Source organism: Eleutherodactylus coqui, chromosome 1, assembly GCF_035609145.1.
Source record: "Eleutherodactylus coqui strain aEleCoq1 chromosome 1, aEleCoq1.hap1, whole genome shotgun sequence".
NCBI classification, from domain to species: domain Eukaryota; kingdom Metazoa; phylum Chordata; class Amphibia; order Anura; family Eleutherodactylidae; genus Eleutherodactylus; species Eleutherodactylus coqui.
The window spans coordinates 536,705,474-536,719,352 of NC_089837.1; the positions used below are offsets into that span (position 1 = coordinate 536,705,474).

At 50.6% G+C, this 13,879-nt stretch overlaps 2 protein-coding genes across 3 annotated transcripts in view; one reads left to right on the top strand and one right to left on the bottom strand.

The window, feature by feature from the left end:
* Nucleotides 1-6,834, bottom strand: part of ARFIP2 (ADP ribosylation factor interacting protein 2) — a 65,088-nt gene extending 58,254 nt beyond the window's left edge. Inside the window, exon 1 of one of the 2 annotated variants that reach the window (XM_066588571.1) lies at nucleotides 6,654-6,834. The gene's annotated coding sequence lies outside the window, so the exon portion shown is untranslated. The remainder of the gene's footprint in view (nucleotides 1-6,653) is intronic. The other variant, XM_066588574.1, reaches the window with a different exon arrangement.
* An 82-nt stretch (nucleotides 6,835-6,916) lies between these two features.
* Nucleotides 6,917-13,099, top strand: TIMM10B (translocase of inner mitochondrial membrane 10B). Its single transcript, XM_066588575.1, has 3 exons — nucleotides 6,917-7,104; nucleotides 12,189-12,284; nucleotides 12,584-13,099. The coding sequence occupies exons 1-3, from the start codon at nucleotides 7,075-7,077 to the stop codon at nucleotides 12,818-12,820; spliced, it is 363 nt and encodes a 120-aa protein (XP_066444672.1). The 5' UTR covers nucleotides 6,917-7,074; the 3' UTR covers nucleotides 12,821-13,099.
* Nucleotides 13,100-13,879: the final 780 nt, after the last annotated feature.

Sequence of the window (13,879 nt, forward strand, 5' to 3'; positions counted from 1 at the left end):
CACACAGTACTTGTATCCGCAGTGTTATATATATACACAGTACTTGTATCCGCAGTGTTATATATACACACACAGTACTTGTATCCGCAGTGTTATATATATAGTATTTGTATCCGCAGTGTTATATATATAGTATTTGTATCCGCAGTGTTATATATATATATACACACAGTACTTGTATCCGCAGTGTTATATATATACACAGTACTTGTATCCGCAGTGTTATATATATATACACAGTACTTGTATCCGCAGTGTTATATATATATATATACACACAGTACTTGTATCCGCAGTGTTATATATATACACAGTACTTGTATCCGCAGTGTTATATATATACATACAGTACTTGTATCCGCAGTGTTATATATATACACAGTACTTGTATCCGCAGTGTTATATATATATATATACAGTACTTGTATCCGCAGTGTTATATATATATACACACAGTACTTGTATCCGCAGTGTTATATATATAGTATTTGTATCCGCAGTGTTATATATATATATACACACAGTACTTGTATCCGCAGTGTTATATATATACACAGTACTTGTACCCGCAGTGTTATATATATACACAGTACTTGTACCCGCAGTGTTATATATATACACAGTACTTGTATCCGCAGTGTTATATATATATACACACAGTACTTGTATCCGCAGTGTTATATATATAGTATTTGTATCCGCAGTGTTATATATATAGTATTTGTATCCGCAGTGTTATATATATATATACACACAGTACTTGTATCCGCAGTGTTATATATATACACAGTACTTGTACCCGCAGTGTTATATATATACACAGTACTTGTATCCGCAGTGTTATATATATACACAGTACTTGTATCCGCAGTGTTATATATACACACAGTACTTGTATCCGCAGTGTTATATATATATACACAGTACTTGTATCCGCAGTGTTATATATATACACAGTACTTGTATCCGCAGTGTTATATATATATATACACAGTACTTGTATCCGCAGTGTTATATATATACACAGTACTTGTATCCGCAGTGTTATATATACACACAGTACTTGTATCCGCAGTGTTATATATACACACAGTACTTGTATCCGCAGTGTTATATATACACACAGTACTTGTATCCGCAGTGTTATATATACACACAGTACTTGTATCCGCAGTGTTATATATACACACAGTACTTGTATCCGCAGTGTTATATATACACAGTACTTGTATCCGCAGTGTTATATATATATACAGCACTTGTATCCGCAGTGTTATATATATACACAGTACTTGTATCCGCAGTGTTATATATATACACAGTACTTGTATCCGCAGTGTTATATATATACACAGTACTTGTATCCGCAGTGTTATATATATACACAGTACTTGTATCCGCAGTGTTATATATATACACAGTACTTGTATCCGCAGTGTTATATATATACACAGTACTTGTATCCGCAGTGTTATATATATACACAGTACTTGTATCCGCAGTGTTATATATATATACACACAGTACTTGTATCCGCAGTGTTATATATATATATACAGTACCTGTATCTGCAGTGTTATATATATACACAGTACCTGTATCTGCAGTGTTATATATATACACACAGTACTTGTATCCGCAGTGTTATATATATACACACAGTACTTGTATCCGCAGTGTTATATATATACACACAGTACTTGTATCCGCAGTGTTATATATATACACACAGTACTTGTATCCGCAGTGTTATATATATACACAGTACTTGTATCCGCAGTGTTATATATATATACACACAGTACTTGTATCCGCAGTGTTATATATATATACAGTACCTGTATCTGCAGTGTTATATATATACACAGTACCTGTATCTGCAGTGTTATATATATACACAGTACTTGTATCCGCAGTGTTATATATATACACAGTACTTGTATCCGCAGTGTTATATATACACAGTACTTGTATCCGCAGTGTTATATATATATATATACACAGTACTTGTATCCGCAGTGTTATATATATATATATACACAGTACTTGTATCCGCAGTGTTATATATACACAGTACTTGTATCCGCTGTGTTATATGTATACAGTACTTGTATCCGCAGTGTTATATATATATATATATATATATACAGTACTTGTATCCGCAGTGTTATATATATATACACAGTACTTGTATCCGCAGTGTTATATATATACACAGTACTTGTATCCGCAGTGTTATATATATATACACACAGTACTTGTATCCGCAGTGTTATATATATAGTATTTGTATCCGCAGTGTTATATATATAGTATTTGTATCCGCAGTGTTATATATATATATACACACAGTACTTGTATCCGCAGTGTTATATATATACACAGTACTTGTATCCGCAGTGTTATATATATATACACAGTACTTGTATCCGCAGTGTTATATATATATATATACACACAGTACTTGTATCCGCAGTGTTATATATATACACAGTACTTGTATCCGCAGTGTTATATATATACATACAGTACTTGTATCCGCAGTGTTATATATATACACAGTACTTGTATCCGCAGTGTTATATATATATATATACAGTACTTGTATCCGCAGTGTTATATATATATACACACAGTACTTGTATCCGCAGTGTTATATATATAGTATTTGTATCCGCAGTGTTATATATATATATACACACAGTACTTGTATCCGCAGTGTTATATATATACACAGTACTTGTACCCGCAGTGTTATATATATACACAGTACTTGTACCCGCAGTGTTATATATATACACAGTACTTGTATCCGCAGTGTTATATATATATACACACAGTACTTGTATCCGCAGTGTTATATATATAGTATTTGTATCCGCAGTGTTATATATATAGTATTTGTATCCGCAGTGTTATATATATATATACACACAGTACTTGTATCCGCAGTGTTATATATATACACAGTACTTGTACCCGCAGTGTTATATATATACACAGTACTTGTATCCGCAGTGTTATATATATACACAGTACTTGTATCCGCAGTGTTATATATACACACAGTACTTGTATCCGCAGTGTTATATATATATACACAGTACTTGTATCCGCAGTGTTATATATATACACAGTACTTGTATCCGCAGTGTTATATATATATATACACAGTACTTGTATCCGCAGTGTTATATATATACACAGTACTTGTATCCGCAGTGTTATATATACACACAGTACTTGTATCCGCAGTGTTATATATACACACAGTACTTGTATCCGCAGTGTTATATATACACACAGTACTTGTATCCGCAGTGTTATATATACACACAGTACTTGTATCCGCAGTGTTATATATACACAGTACTTGTATCCGCAGTGTTATATATATATACAGCACTTGTATCCGCAGTGTTATATATATACACAGTACTTGTATCCGCAGTGTTATATATATACACAGTACTTGTATCCGCAGTGTTATATATATACACAGTACTTGTATCCGCAGTGTTATATATATACACAGTACTTGTATCCGCAGTGTTATATATATACACAGTACTTGTATCCGCAGTGTTATATATATACACAGTACTTGTATCCGCAGTGTTATATATATACACAGTACTTGTATCCGCAGTGTTATATATATATACACACAGTACTTGTATCCGCAGTGTTATATATATATATACAGTACCTGTATCTGCAGTGTTATATATATACACAGTACCTGTATCTGCAGTGTTATATATATACACACAGTACTTGTATCCGCAGTGTTATATATATACACACAGTACTTGTATCCGCAGTGTTATATATATACACACAGTACTTGTATCCGCAGTGTTATATATATACACACAGTACTTGTATCCGCAGTGTTATATATATACACAGTACTTGTATCCGCAGTGTTATATATATATACACACAGTACTTGTATCCGCAGTGTTATATATATATACAGTACCTGTATCTGCAGTGTTATATATATACACAGTACCTGTATCTGCAGTGTTATATATATACACAGTACTTGTATCCGCAGTGTTATATATATACACAGTACTTGTATCCGCAGTGTTATATATACACAGTACTTGTATCCGCAGTGTTATATATATATATATACACAGTACTTGTATCCGCAGTGTTATATATATATATATACACAGTACTTGTATCCGCAGTGTTATATATACACAGTACTTGTATCCGCTGTGTTATATGTATACAGTACTTGTATCCGCAGTGTTATATATATATATATATATATACAGTACTTGTATCCGCAGTGTTATATATATATACACAGTACTTGTATCCGCAGTGTTATATATATACACAGTACTTGTATCCGCAGTGTTATATATATATACACACAGTACTTGTATCCGCAGTGTTATATATATATATACAGTACCTGTATCTGCAGTGTTATATATATACACAGTACCTGTATCTGCAGTGTTATATATATACACAGTACTTGTATCCGCAGTGTTATATATATAGTATTTGTATCCGCAGTGTTATATATATACACAGTACTTGTATCCGCAGTGTTATATATATACACAGTACTTGTATCCGCAGTGTTATATATATACACAGCACTTGTATCCGCAGTGTTATATATATACACAGTACTTGTATCCGCAGTGTTATATATACACAGCACTTGTATCCGCAGTGTTATATATATACACAGTACTTGTATCCGCAGTGTTATATATATACACAGCACTTGTATCCGCAGTGTTATATATATACACAGCACTTGTATCCGCAGTGTTATATATATACACAGTACTTGTATCCGCAGTGTTATATATATACACAGCACTTGTATCCGCAGTGTTATATATATACACAGTACTTGTATCCGCTGTGTTATATATATATATATACAGTACTTGTATCCGCAGTGTTATATATATAGTATTTGTATCCGCAGTGTTATATATATATACAGTACTTGTATCCGCAGTGTTATATATATATATATACACAGTACTTGTATCCGCAGTGTTATATATATATATATACACAGTACTTGTATCCGCAGTGTTATATATACACAGTACTTGTATCCGCTGTGTTATATGTATACAGTACTTGTATCCGCAGTGTTATATATATATATATATATATATACAGTACTTGTATCCGCAGTGTTATATATATATACACAGTACTTGTATCCGCAGTGTTATATATATACACAGTACTTGTATCCGCAGTGTTATATATATATACACACAGTACTTGTATCCGCAGTGTTATATATATATATACAGTACCTGTATCTGCAGTGTTATATATATACACAGTACCTGTATCTGCAGTGTTATATATATACACAGTACTTGTATCCGCAGTGTTATATATATAGTATTTGTATCCGCAGTGTTATATATATACACAGTACTTGTATCCGCAGTGTTATATATATACACAGTACTTGTATCCGCAGTGTTATATATATACACAGCACTTGTATCCGCAGTGTTATATATATACACAGTACTTGTATCCGCAGTGTTATATATACACAGCACTTGTATCCGCAGTGTTATATATATACACAGTACTTGTATCCGCAGTGTTATATATATATACACAGTACTTGTATCCGCAGTGTTATATATACACAGTACTTGTATCCGCAGTGTTATATATATACACAGCACTTGTATCCGCAGTGTTATATATACACAGTACTTGTATCCGCAGTGTTATATATACACAGTACTTGTATCCGCAGTGTTATATATATATATACACAGTACTTGTATCCGCAGTGTTATATATATATACAGTACTTGTATCCGCAGTGTTATATATACACAGCACTTGTATCCGCAGTGTTATATATATACACAGTACTTGTATCCGCAGTGTTATATATATACACAGCACTTGTATCCGCAGTGTTATATATATACACAGCACTTGTATCCGCAGTGTTATATATATACACAGCACTTGTATCCGCAGTGTTATATATATACACAGTACTTGTATCCGCAGTGTTATATATATACACAGCACTTGTATCCGCAGTGTTATATATATACACAGTACTTGTATCCGCTGTGTTATATATATATATATACAGTACTTGTATCCGCAGTGTTATATATATAGTATTTGTATCCGCAGTGTTATATATATATACAGTACTTGTATCCGCAGTGTTATATATATATATATACACAGTACTTGTATCCGCAGTGTTATATATATATATATACACAGTACTTGTATCCGCAGTGTTATATATACACAGCACTTGTATCCGCAGTGTTATATATATACACAGCACTTGTATCCGCAGTGTTATATATATACACAGTACTTGTATCCGCAGTGTTATATATATACACAGCACTTGTATCCGCAGTGTTATATATATACACAGTACTTGTATCCGCAGTGTTATATATATACACAGCACTTGTATCCGCAGTGTTATATATATACACAGTACTTGTATCCGCTGTGTTATATATATATATATACAGTACTTGTATCCGCAGTGTTATATATATAGTATTTGTATCCGCAGTGTTATATATATATACACACACAGTAGTTGGATCCATGGCGTTCTATACATGCAGTTTGCCTCTCACCGGAGGGTCAGGCTGCAGACGGTCTCATGCGGGGCTCTCTTCTCACGTCTCTCATACCACTGACATGCCTCCGCAGGGAGCGCTCAGCCCCGCAGTCTCTCACAGGCCGCTTCTGTCTCTCATCCCAACAGATCTGTCTAATCTCCCGTCTCTGGGGGGCGGAGTCTCCCTGACAGCTGTCTAATCCAGCCGGAAGTGACGCGCCATCTTGTGATTGGCGGGTCTGGGCGGAAGTTCCTGCTGCATGCTGGAGGGGCGGAGCTCTCGTCGTGCTGCGCAGCATTCTGGGAGAGGATTTACCGATCTTGAGAGCTCCGAGAAAATGGCCGCCCGCTGTCACTAGAGGCCGTTACATGTGACCGCTCAGACTGCAGGAATGGCGGCGCCCTGAGCCATACATGCGGCGACAGCGGTGGTCAACATGGAAGCGGAGCAGCAGCAGCTGCGCAATGTGAGGAGCCGGCAGCGGGGAGATCGGGGCAGGCGGGCAGTCATAGCAGGGATATCAGGACGGGGGCACGGGCGGCCGGAATCAGGACGGGGGCCACGGGCGGCCGGGCACTCATAGCAGTAGAATCAGGGCGGGGGCCACGGGCGGCCGGGCACTCATAGCACGGGAATCAGGACAGGGGCCACAGGCGGCCGGGCACTCATAGCACGGGAATCAGGACGGGGGCCACGGGCGGCCGGGAATCAGGACGGGGGCCACGGGCGGCCGGGAATCAGGACGGGGGCCACGGGCGGCCGGGAATCAGGACGGGGGCCACGGGCGGCCGGGAATCAGGACGGGGGCCACGGGCGGCCGGGAATCAGGACGGGGGCCACGGGCGTCCGGGAATCAGGACGGGGGCCACGGGCGTCCGGGAATCAGGACGGGGGCCACGGGCGGCCGGGCTCTCATAGCAGTGGAATCAGGGCGGGGGCCACGGGCGATCGGGCACTCATAGCAGTGGAATCAGGACGGGGGCCACGGGCGGCCGGGCACTCATAGCAGTGGAATCAGGACGGGGGCAACGGGCGGCCGGGCACTCATAGCAGTGGAATCAGGGCGGGGGCCACGGGCGATCGGGCACTCATAGCAGTGGAATCAGGGCGGGGGCCACGGGCGATCGGGCACTCATAGCAGTGGAATCAGGGCGGGGGCCACGGGCGGCCGGGCACTCATAGCACGGGAATCAGGACAGGGGCCACAGGCGGCCGGGCACTCATAGCACGGGAATCAGGACGGGGGCCACGGGCGGCCGGGAATCAGGACGGGGGCCACGGGCGGCCGGGAATCAGGACGGGGGCCACGGGCGGCCGGGAATCAGGACGGGGGCCACGGGCGGCCGGGAATCAGGACGGGGGCCACGGGCGGCCGGGAATCAGGACGGGGGCCACGGGCGGCCGGGAATCAGGACGGGGGCCACGGGCGTCCGGGAATCAGGACGGGGGCCACGGGCGTCCGGGAATCAGGACGGGGGCCACGGGCGGCCGGGCTCTCATAGCAGTGGAATCAGGGCGGGGGCCACGGGCGATCGGGCACTCATAGCAGTGGAATCAGGACGGGGGCCACGGGCGGCCGGGCACTCATAGCAGTGGAATCAGGACGGGGGCAACGGGCGGCCGGGCACTCATAGCAGTGGAATCAGGACGGGGGCCACGGGCGATCGGGCACTCATAGCAGTGGAATCAGGGCGGGGGCCACGGGCGATCGGGCACTCATAGCAGTGGAATCAGGGCGGGGGCCACGGGCGATCGGGCACTCATAGCAGTGGAATCAGGGCGGGGGCCACGGACGGCTGGGCACTCATAGCAGTGGAATCAGGGCGGGGGCCACTGACGGCCGGGCACTCATAGCAGTGGAATCAGGGCGGGGGCCACTGACGGCCGGGCACTCATAGCAGTGGAATCAGGGCGGGGGCCACGGACGGCCGGGCACTCATAGCAGTGGAATCAGGACGGGGGCCACGGGCGATCGGGCACTTATAGCAGTGGAATCAGGGCGGGGGCCACGGGCGGCCGGGCACTCATAGCAGTGGAATCAGGACGGGGGCCACGGGCGGCCGGGCACTCATAGCAGTGGTATCAGGGCGGGGGCCACGGGCGGCCGGGCACTCATAGCACGGGAATCAGGACAGGGGCCACAGGCGGCCGGGCACTCATAGCAGGGGAATCAGGACGAGGACCGCGGGCGGGCACTCATAGCAGTGGAATCACGACGGGGGCCACGGGCGGCCGGGCACGCATAGCAGTGGAATCAGGACGGGGGCCACGGGCGGCCGGGCACTCATAGCAGTGGAATCAGGACGGGGGCCACGGGCGGCCGGGCACTCATAGCAGTGGAATCAGGACGGGGGCCACGGGCGGCCGGGCACTCATAGCAGTGGAATCAGGACGGGCGGCCGGGCACTCATAGCAGTGGTATCAGGGCGGGGGCCACAGGCGGCTGGGCACTCATAGCACGGGAATCAGGACGGGGGCCACAGGCGGCCGGGCACTCATAGCAGGGGAATCAGGACGAGGACCGCGGGCGGGCACTCATAGCAGTGGAATCAGGACGGGGGCCACGGGCGGCCGGGCACGCATAGCAGTGGAATCAGGACGGGGGCCACGGGCGGCCGGGCACGCATAGCAGTGGAATCAGGACGGGCGGCCGGGCACGCATAGCAGTGGAATCTGGACGGGGGCCACGGGCGGCCGGGCACGCATAGCAGTGGAATCTGGACGGGGGCAACGGGCGGTCGGGCACTCATAGCACGGGAATCAGGACGGGGGCCACGGACGGCCGGGTACTCATAGCAAGGGAATCAAGCCGGGGGCCACGGGCGGCCGGGCACTCATAGCAGGGGTATCAGGACGGGCGGCCGGGCACGCATAGCAGTGGAATCAGGACGGGGGCCACGGGCGGCCGGGCACTCATAGCAGTGGAATCACGACGGGGGCCACGGGCGGCCGGGCACGCATAGCAGTGGAATCAGGACGGGCGGCCGGGCACGCATAGCAGTGGATTCAGGACGGGCGGCCGGGCACGCATAGCAGTGGAATCTGGACGGGGGCCACGGGCGGCCGGGCACGCATAGCAGTGAATTCAGGACGGGCGCCACGGGCGGCCGGGCACGCATAGCAGTGGAATCTGGACGGGGGCCACGGGCGGCCGGGCACGCATAGCAGTGGAATCTGGACGGGGGCAACGGGCGGTCGGGCACTCATAGCACGGGAATCAGGACGGGGGCCACGGACGGCCGGGCACTCATAGCAGTGGAATCAGGATGGGGGCCACAGGCGGCCGGGCACTCATAGCAGTGAAATCAGGAAGGGGGTCACGGGCGGCCGGGCTCTCATAGCAGGGATAGCAGGGCAGGGGCCACGGACGGCCAGTCACTCATAGCAGGGATATCAGGGCAGGGGCCACGGACGGCCGGGCACTCATAGCAGTGGAATCAGGACGGGGGCCACGGGCGGCCGGGCACTCATAGCAGTAGAATCAGGACGGGGGCCACGGGCGGCCGGGCACTCATAGCAGTGGAATCAGGACGGGGGCCACGGGCGGCCGGGCACTCATAGCAGTGGAATCAGGACGGGGGCCACGGGCGGCCGGGCACTCATAGCAGTGGAATCAGGACGGGGGCCACGGGCGGCCGGGCACTCATAGCAGTGGAATCAGGACGGGGGCCACGGGCGGCCGGGCACTCATAGTAGTGGAATCAGGACGGGGGCCACGGACGGCCGGGCACTCATAGCAGTGGAATCAGGAAGGGGGCCACAGGCGGCCGGGCACTCATTGCAGTGGAATCAGGACGGGGGCCACGGACGGCCGGGTACTCGTAGCAGGGGGATCAGGGCGGGGGCCACGGACGGCGGGGCACTCATAGCAGTGAAATCAGGGCAGGGGCCACGGGCGGCCGGGGTACTCATAGCAGTGGAATCAAGACAAGGGCCACGGACGTCCGGGCACTCATAGCACGGGAATCAGGACGGGGGCCACGGACGGCGGGGTACTCATAGCAGTGGAATCAGGACGAGGGCCATGGACGTCTGGGCACTCATAGCAGGGGAATCAGGACGGGGGCCACGGACGGCCGGGCACTCATAGCAGTGGAATCAGGGCGGGGGCCACAGACGGCCGGGCACTCATAGCAGTGGAATCAGGGCGGGGGCCACGGGCGGCCGGGCACTCATAGCAGTGGAATCAGGACGGGGGCCACGGGCGGCCGGGCACTCATAGCAGTGGAATCGGGACGGGGGCCACGGGCGGCCGGGCACTCATAGCAGGGGAATCAGGACGAGGGCCACGGACGGCCGGGCACTCATAGCAGGGGAATCAGGACGGGGGCCACGGACGGCGGGGCACTCATAGCAGTGAAATCAGGGCAGGGGCCACGGGCGGCCGGGTACTCATAGCAGTGGAATCAAGACAAGGGCCACGGACGTCCGGGCACTCATAGCACGGGAATCAGGACGGGGGCCACGGACGGCGGGGGAACTCATAGCAGTGGAATCGGGACGGGGGCCACGGGCGGCCGGGCACTCATAGCAGGGGAATCAGGACGAGGGCCACGGACGGCCGGGCACTCATAGCAGGGGAATCAGGACGGGGGCCACGGACGGCCGGGCACTCATAGCAGGGGAATCAGGACGAGGGCCACGGACGTCCGGGCACTCATAGCAGTGGAATCAGAACGGGGGCCACGGGCGGCCGGGCACTCATAGCAGGGGAATCAGGACAGGGGCCACGGGCGGCCGGGCACTCATAGCAGTGGAATCAGGACGGGGGCCACGGGCGGCCGGGCACTCATAGCAGTGGAATCAGGACGGGGGCCACGGGCGGCCGGGCACTCATAGCAGTGGAATCAGGACGGGGGCCACGGGCGGCCGGGCACCCATAGTGGGGTGGTCGGTGCTGGGGGGGAGGCATGGGCTAGGAACTCATAAAGGGGGTTTACGGCAGGGGCCAGGGACGGCCGGGCACTCATAGCAGTGGAATCAGGACGGTGGGGCCATGGGCTGTCGGGCACCCATAGGGGGGTGGTCAGTGCTGGGGCGGGGGCATGGGCTAGGAACTCATAAAGGGGGTTTACAGCGGGGGCCATAGGCAGCCGGGCACTCATAGTAGGGGTATCAGGGCGGGGACTACGGGCGGCCGGGCACTCATAGCGGTGGAATCAGGACGGGGGCCACGGGCGGCTGCGTACTCATAGCAGGGGTATCAGGGCGGTGGCCACGGGCGGCTGCGTACTCATAGCAGGGGTATCAGGGCAGGTGCCACGGGCGGCCAGGCACTTATAGCACGTGTATAGGGGCGGGAGAGCTCTCATATCAGGGGTATCGGGTTGGGAGGCCGGGCACTCATAGCGGGGTGGTTGGCCGTTCGTGCCCCCCAGCACCAAGCACTCATAGCAGGGGTATCGGGGCGGGGGGCAATGGGTGGGCGGGCACTCATAGCAGGGTGATTGGTGCGGGGGGGCACGGATGGCTGGGCACCCATAGCGAGGTGGTTGGTGCGGTGGGGGGCACGGGCGGCTGGGCTCTCATCTAGTTTCTTTCTCTCTGCAGCTGCGGGATTTCCTGCTGGTTTACAACAAGATGACGGAGCTGTGCTTCAGCCGCTGCGCCAAGAACCTCAACTACCGCAACCTCACAGCGGAGGAGGTGGGAGGGAGGCTTTACGGAGTTGGAGGGAGGGAGGTCTTACCGCAGGGGAGGTTGTAGGGCACCCCTCCTGTGGGGGGAGGTTGGTGGGGGGGGGCCTCCCTGTGGGGGAGGTTGTGGGGGGGGGGGGCCTCCCTGTGGGGGGGAGGCCTCCCTGTGGGGGAGGTTGTGGGGGGGGGGGGCCTCCCTGTGGGGGGGGGGGGGGGCCTCCCTGTGGGGGAGGTGGGCATGGAGAGGGTGGAGCCTAGGTGGGGTAGTAGTGCCGGTCCAGTCTCACATTCTTTGTCCTTTCCGGGTAGGAGCGGTGCCTGGACAGTTGTGCCTCTAAACTCATCCGTTCCAACCATCGCTTGATGGCCTCTTATGTGGCGCTGATGCCGGTGTTGGTGCAGCGCAGGATGGCGGAGTATGAGAACAAGGAGGCAGTGAAGGACGCCGGAGTCTTCCCAGGGAGCGGCTCCAGCATATCTGATGTCAGCAGTAACCCGGGGCAGATGCCCCCACTGGTGCCAACGGCCGGGGTAAAGGACTCCTGACTGTACAATCTGTTGGACCCGGCCCCTCACTGCAGAGACAGTAGCTGCGGCGCCCCTCTGAGGTCATCTGGCTCCTATGTGGATGTAGAGACTTGGCACTGGCGGTGCCACCGCTCTGTATTTGGGTCTCCAGGATGACAGTTGGCAGTGCTGATCCATCCAGGAGTGCTCTCGATGATGTTACCACTGTGCCACCACCGCTGCCCACATCTGCGAATGCTCTAGTAGGTGTGGTGCACAGCTTGGGGGGGTCACATAATAAATCTGCTCCGTCTATCATTCCTTGTCTGCCACGCCTCTTCCTGCAGCCATCTTTGGAGGACAGGCTACTTCCTTCCTCGTGTTACCATTGAACTACACTTCCCAGCATTCTCTGTGTCTCAGTCCTCTTACCCTAGGTTGTGTCTGACACATTCCTGGGTGGCGGAGAATAGGAAAACAAATCTTACTAATCAAAACTTCCCTAATGGGCTAAAGATAGAGAGGGTCAGTGCCCCCCGGTGGTCTCAGTAGTAATACTGCCCCCCTAGTTGTCTCAGTAGTGTGTCCCCCACCCCCCCCACCCCAGTTGTCTTAGTGGTAATAGTGCCACCCCCGGTGGTCTAGGTATCAATAGTGCCCCCTCTGCCCCCGGTGGTCTCGGTATCAATAGTGCCCCCTCGTCCCCCCGGTGGTCTCGGTATCAATAGTGCCCCCTCCGCCCCCCGGTGGTCGCGGTATCAATAGTGCCCCCTCCGCCCCCCGGTGGTCGCGGTATCAATAGTGCCCCCTCCGCCCCCCGGTGGTCTCGGTATCAATACTGCCCGCTCCGCCCCCCGGTGGTCTCGGTATCAATAGTGCCCCCTCCGCCCCCCCGGTGGTCTCGGTATCAATAGTGCCCCCTCCGCCCCCCGGTGGTCTCGGTATCAATAGTGTCCCCTCCGCCCCCCGGTGGTCTCGGTATCAATACTGCCCGCTCCGCCCCCCGGTGGTCTCGGTATCAATACTGCCCGCTCCGCCCCCCGGTGGTCTCGGTATCAATAGTGCCCCCTTCGCCCCCCGGTGGTCTCGGTATCAATA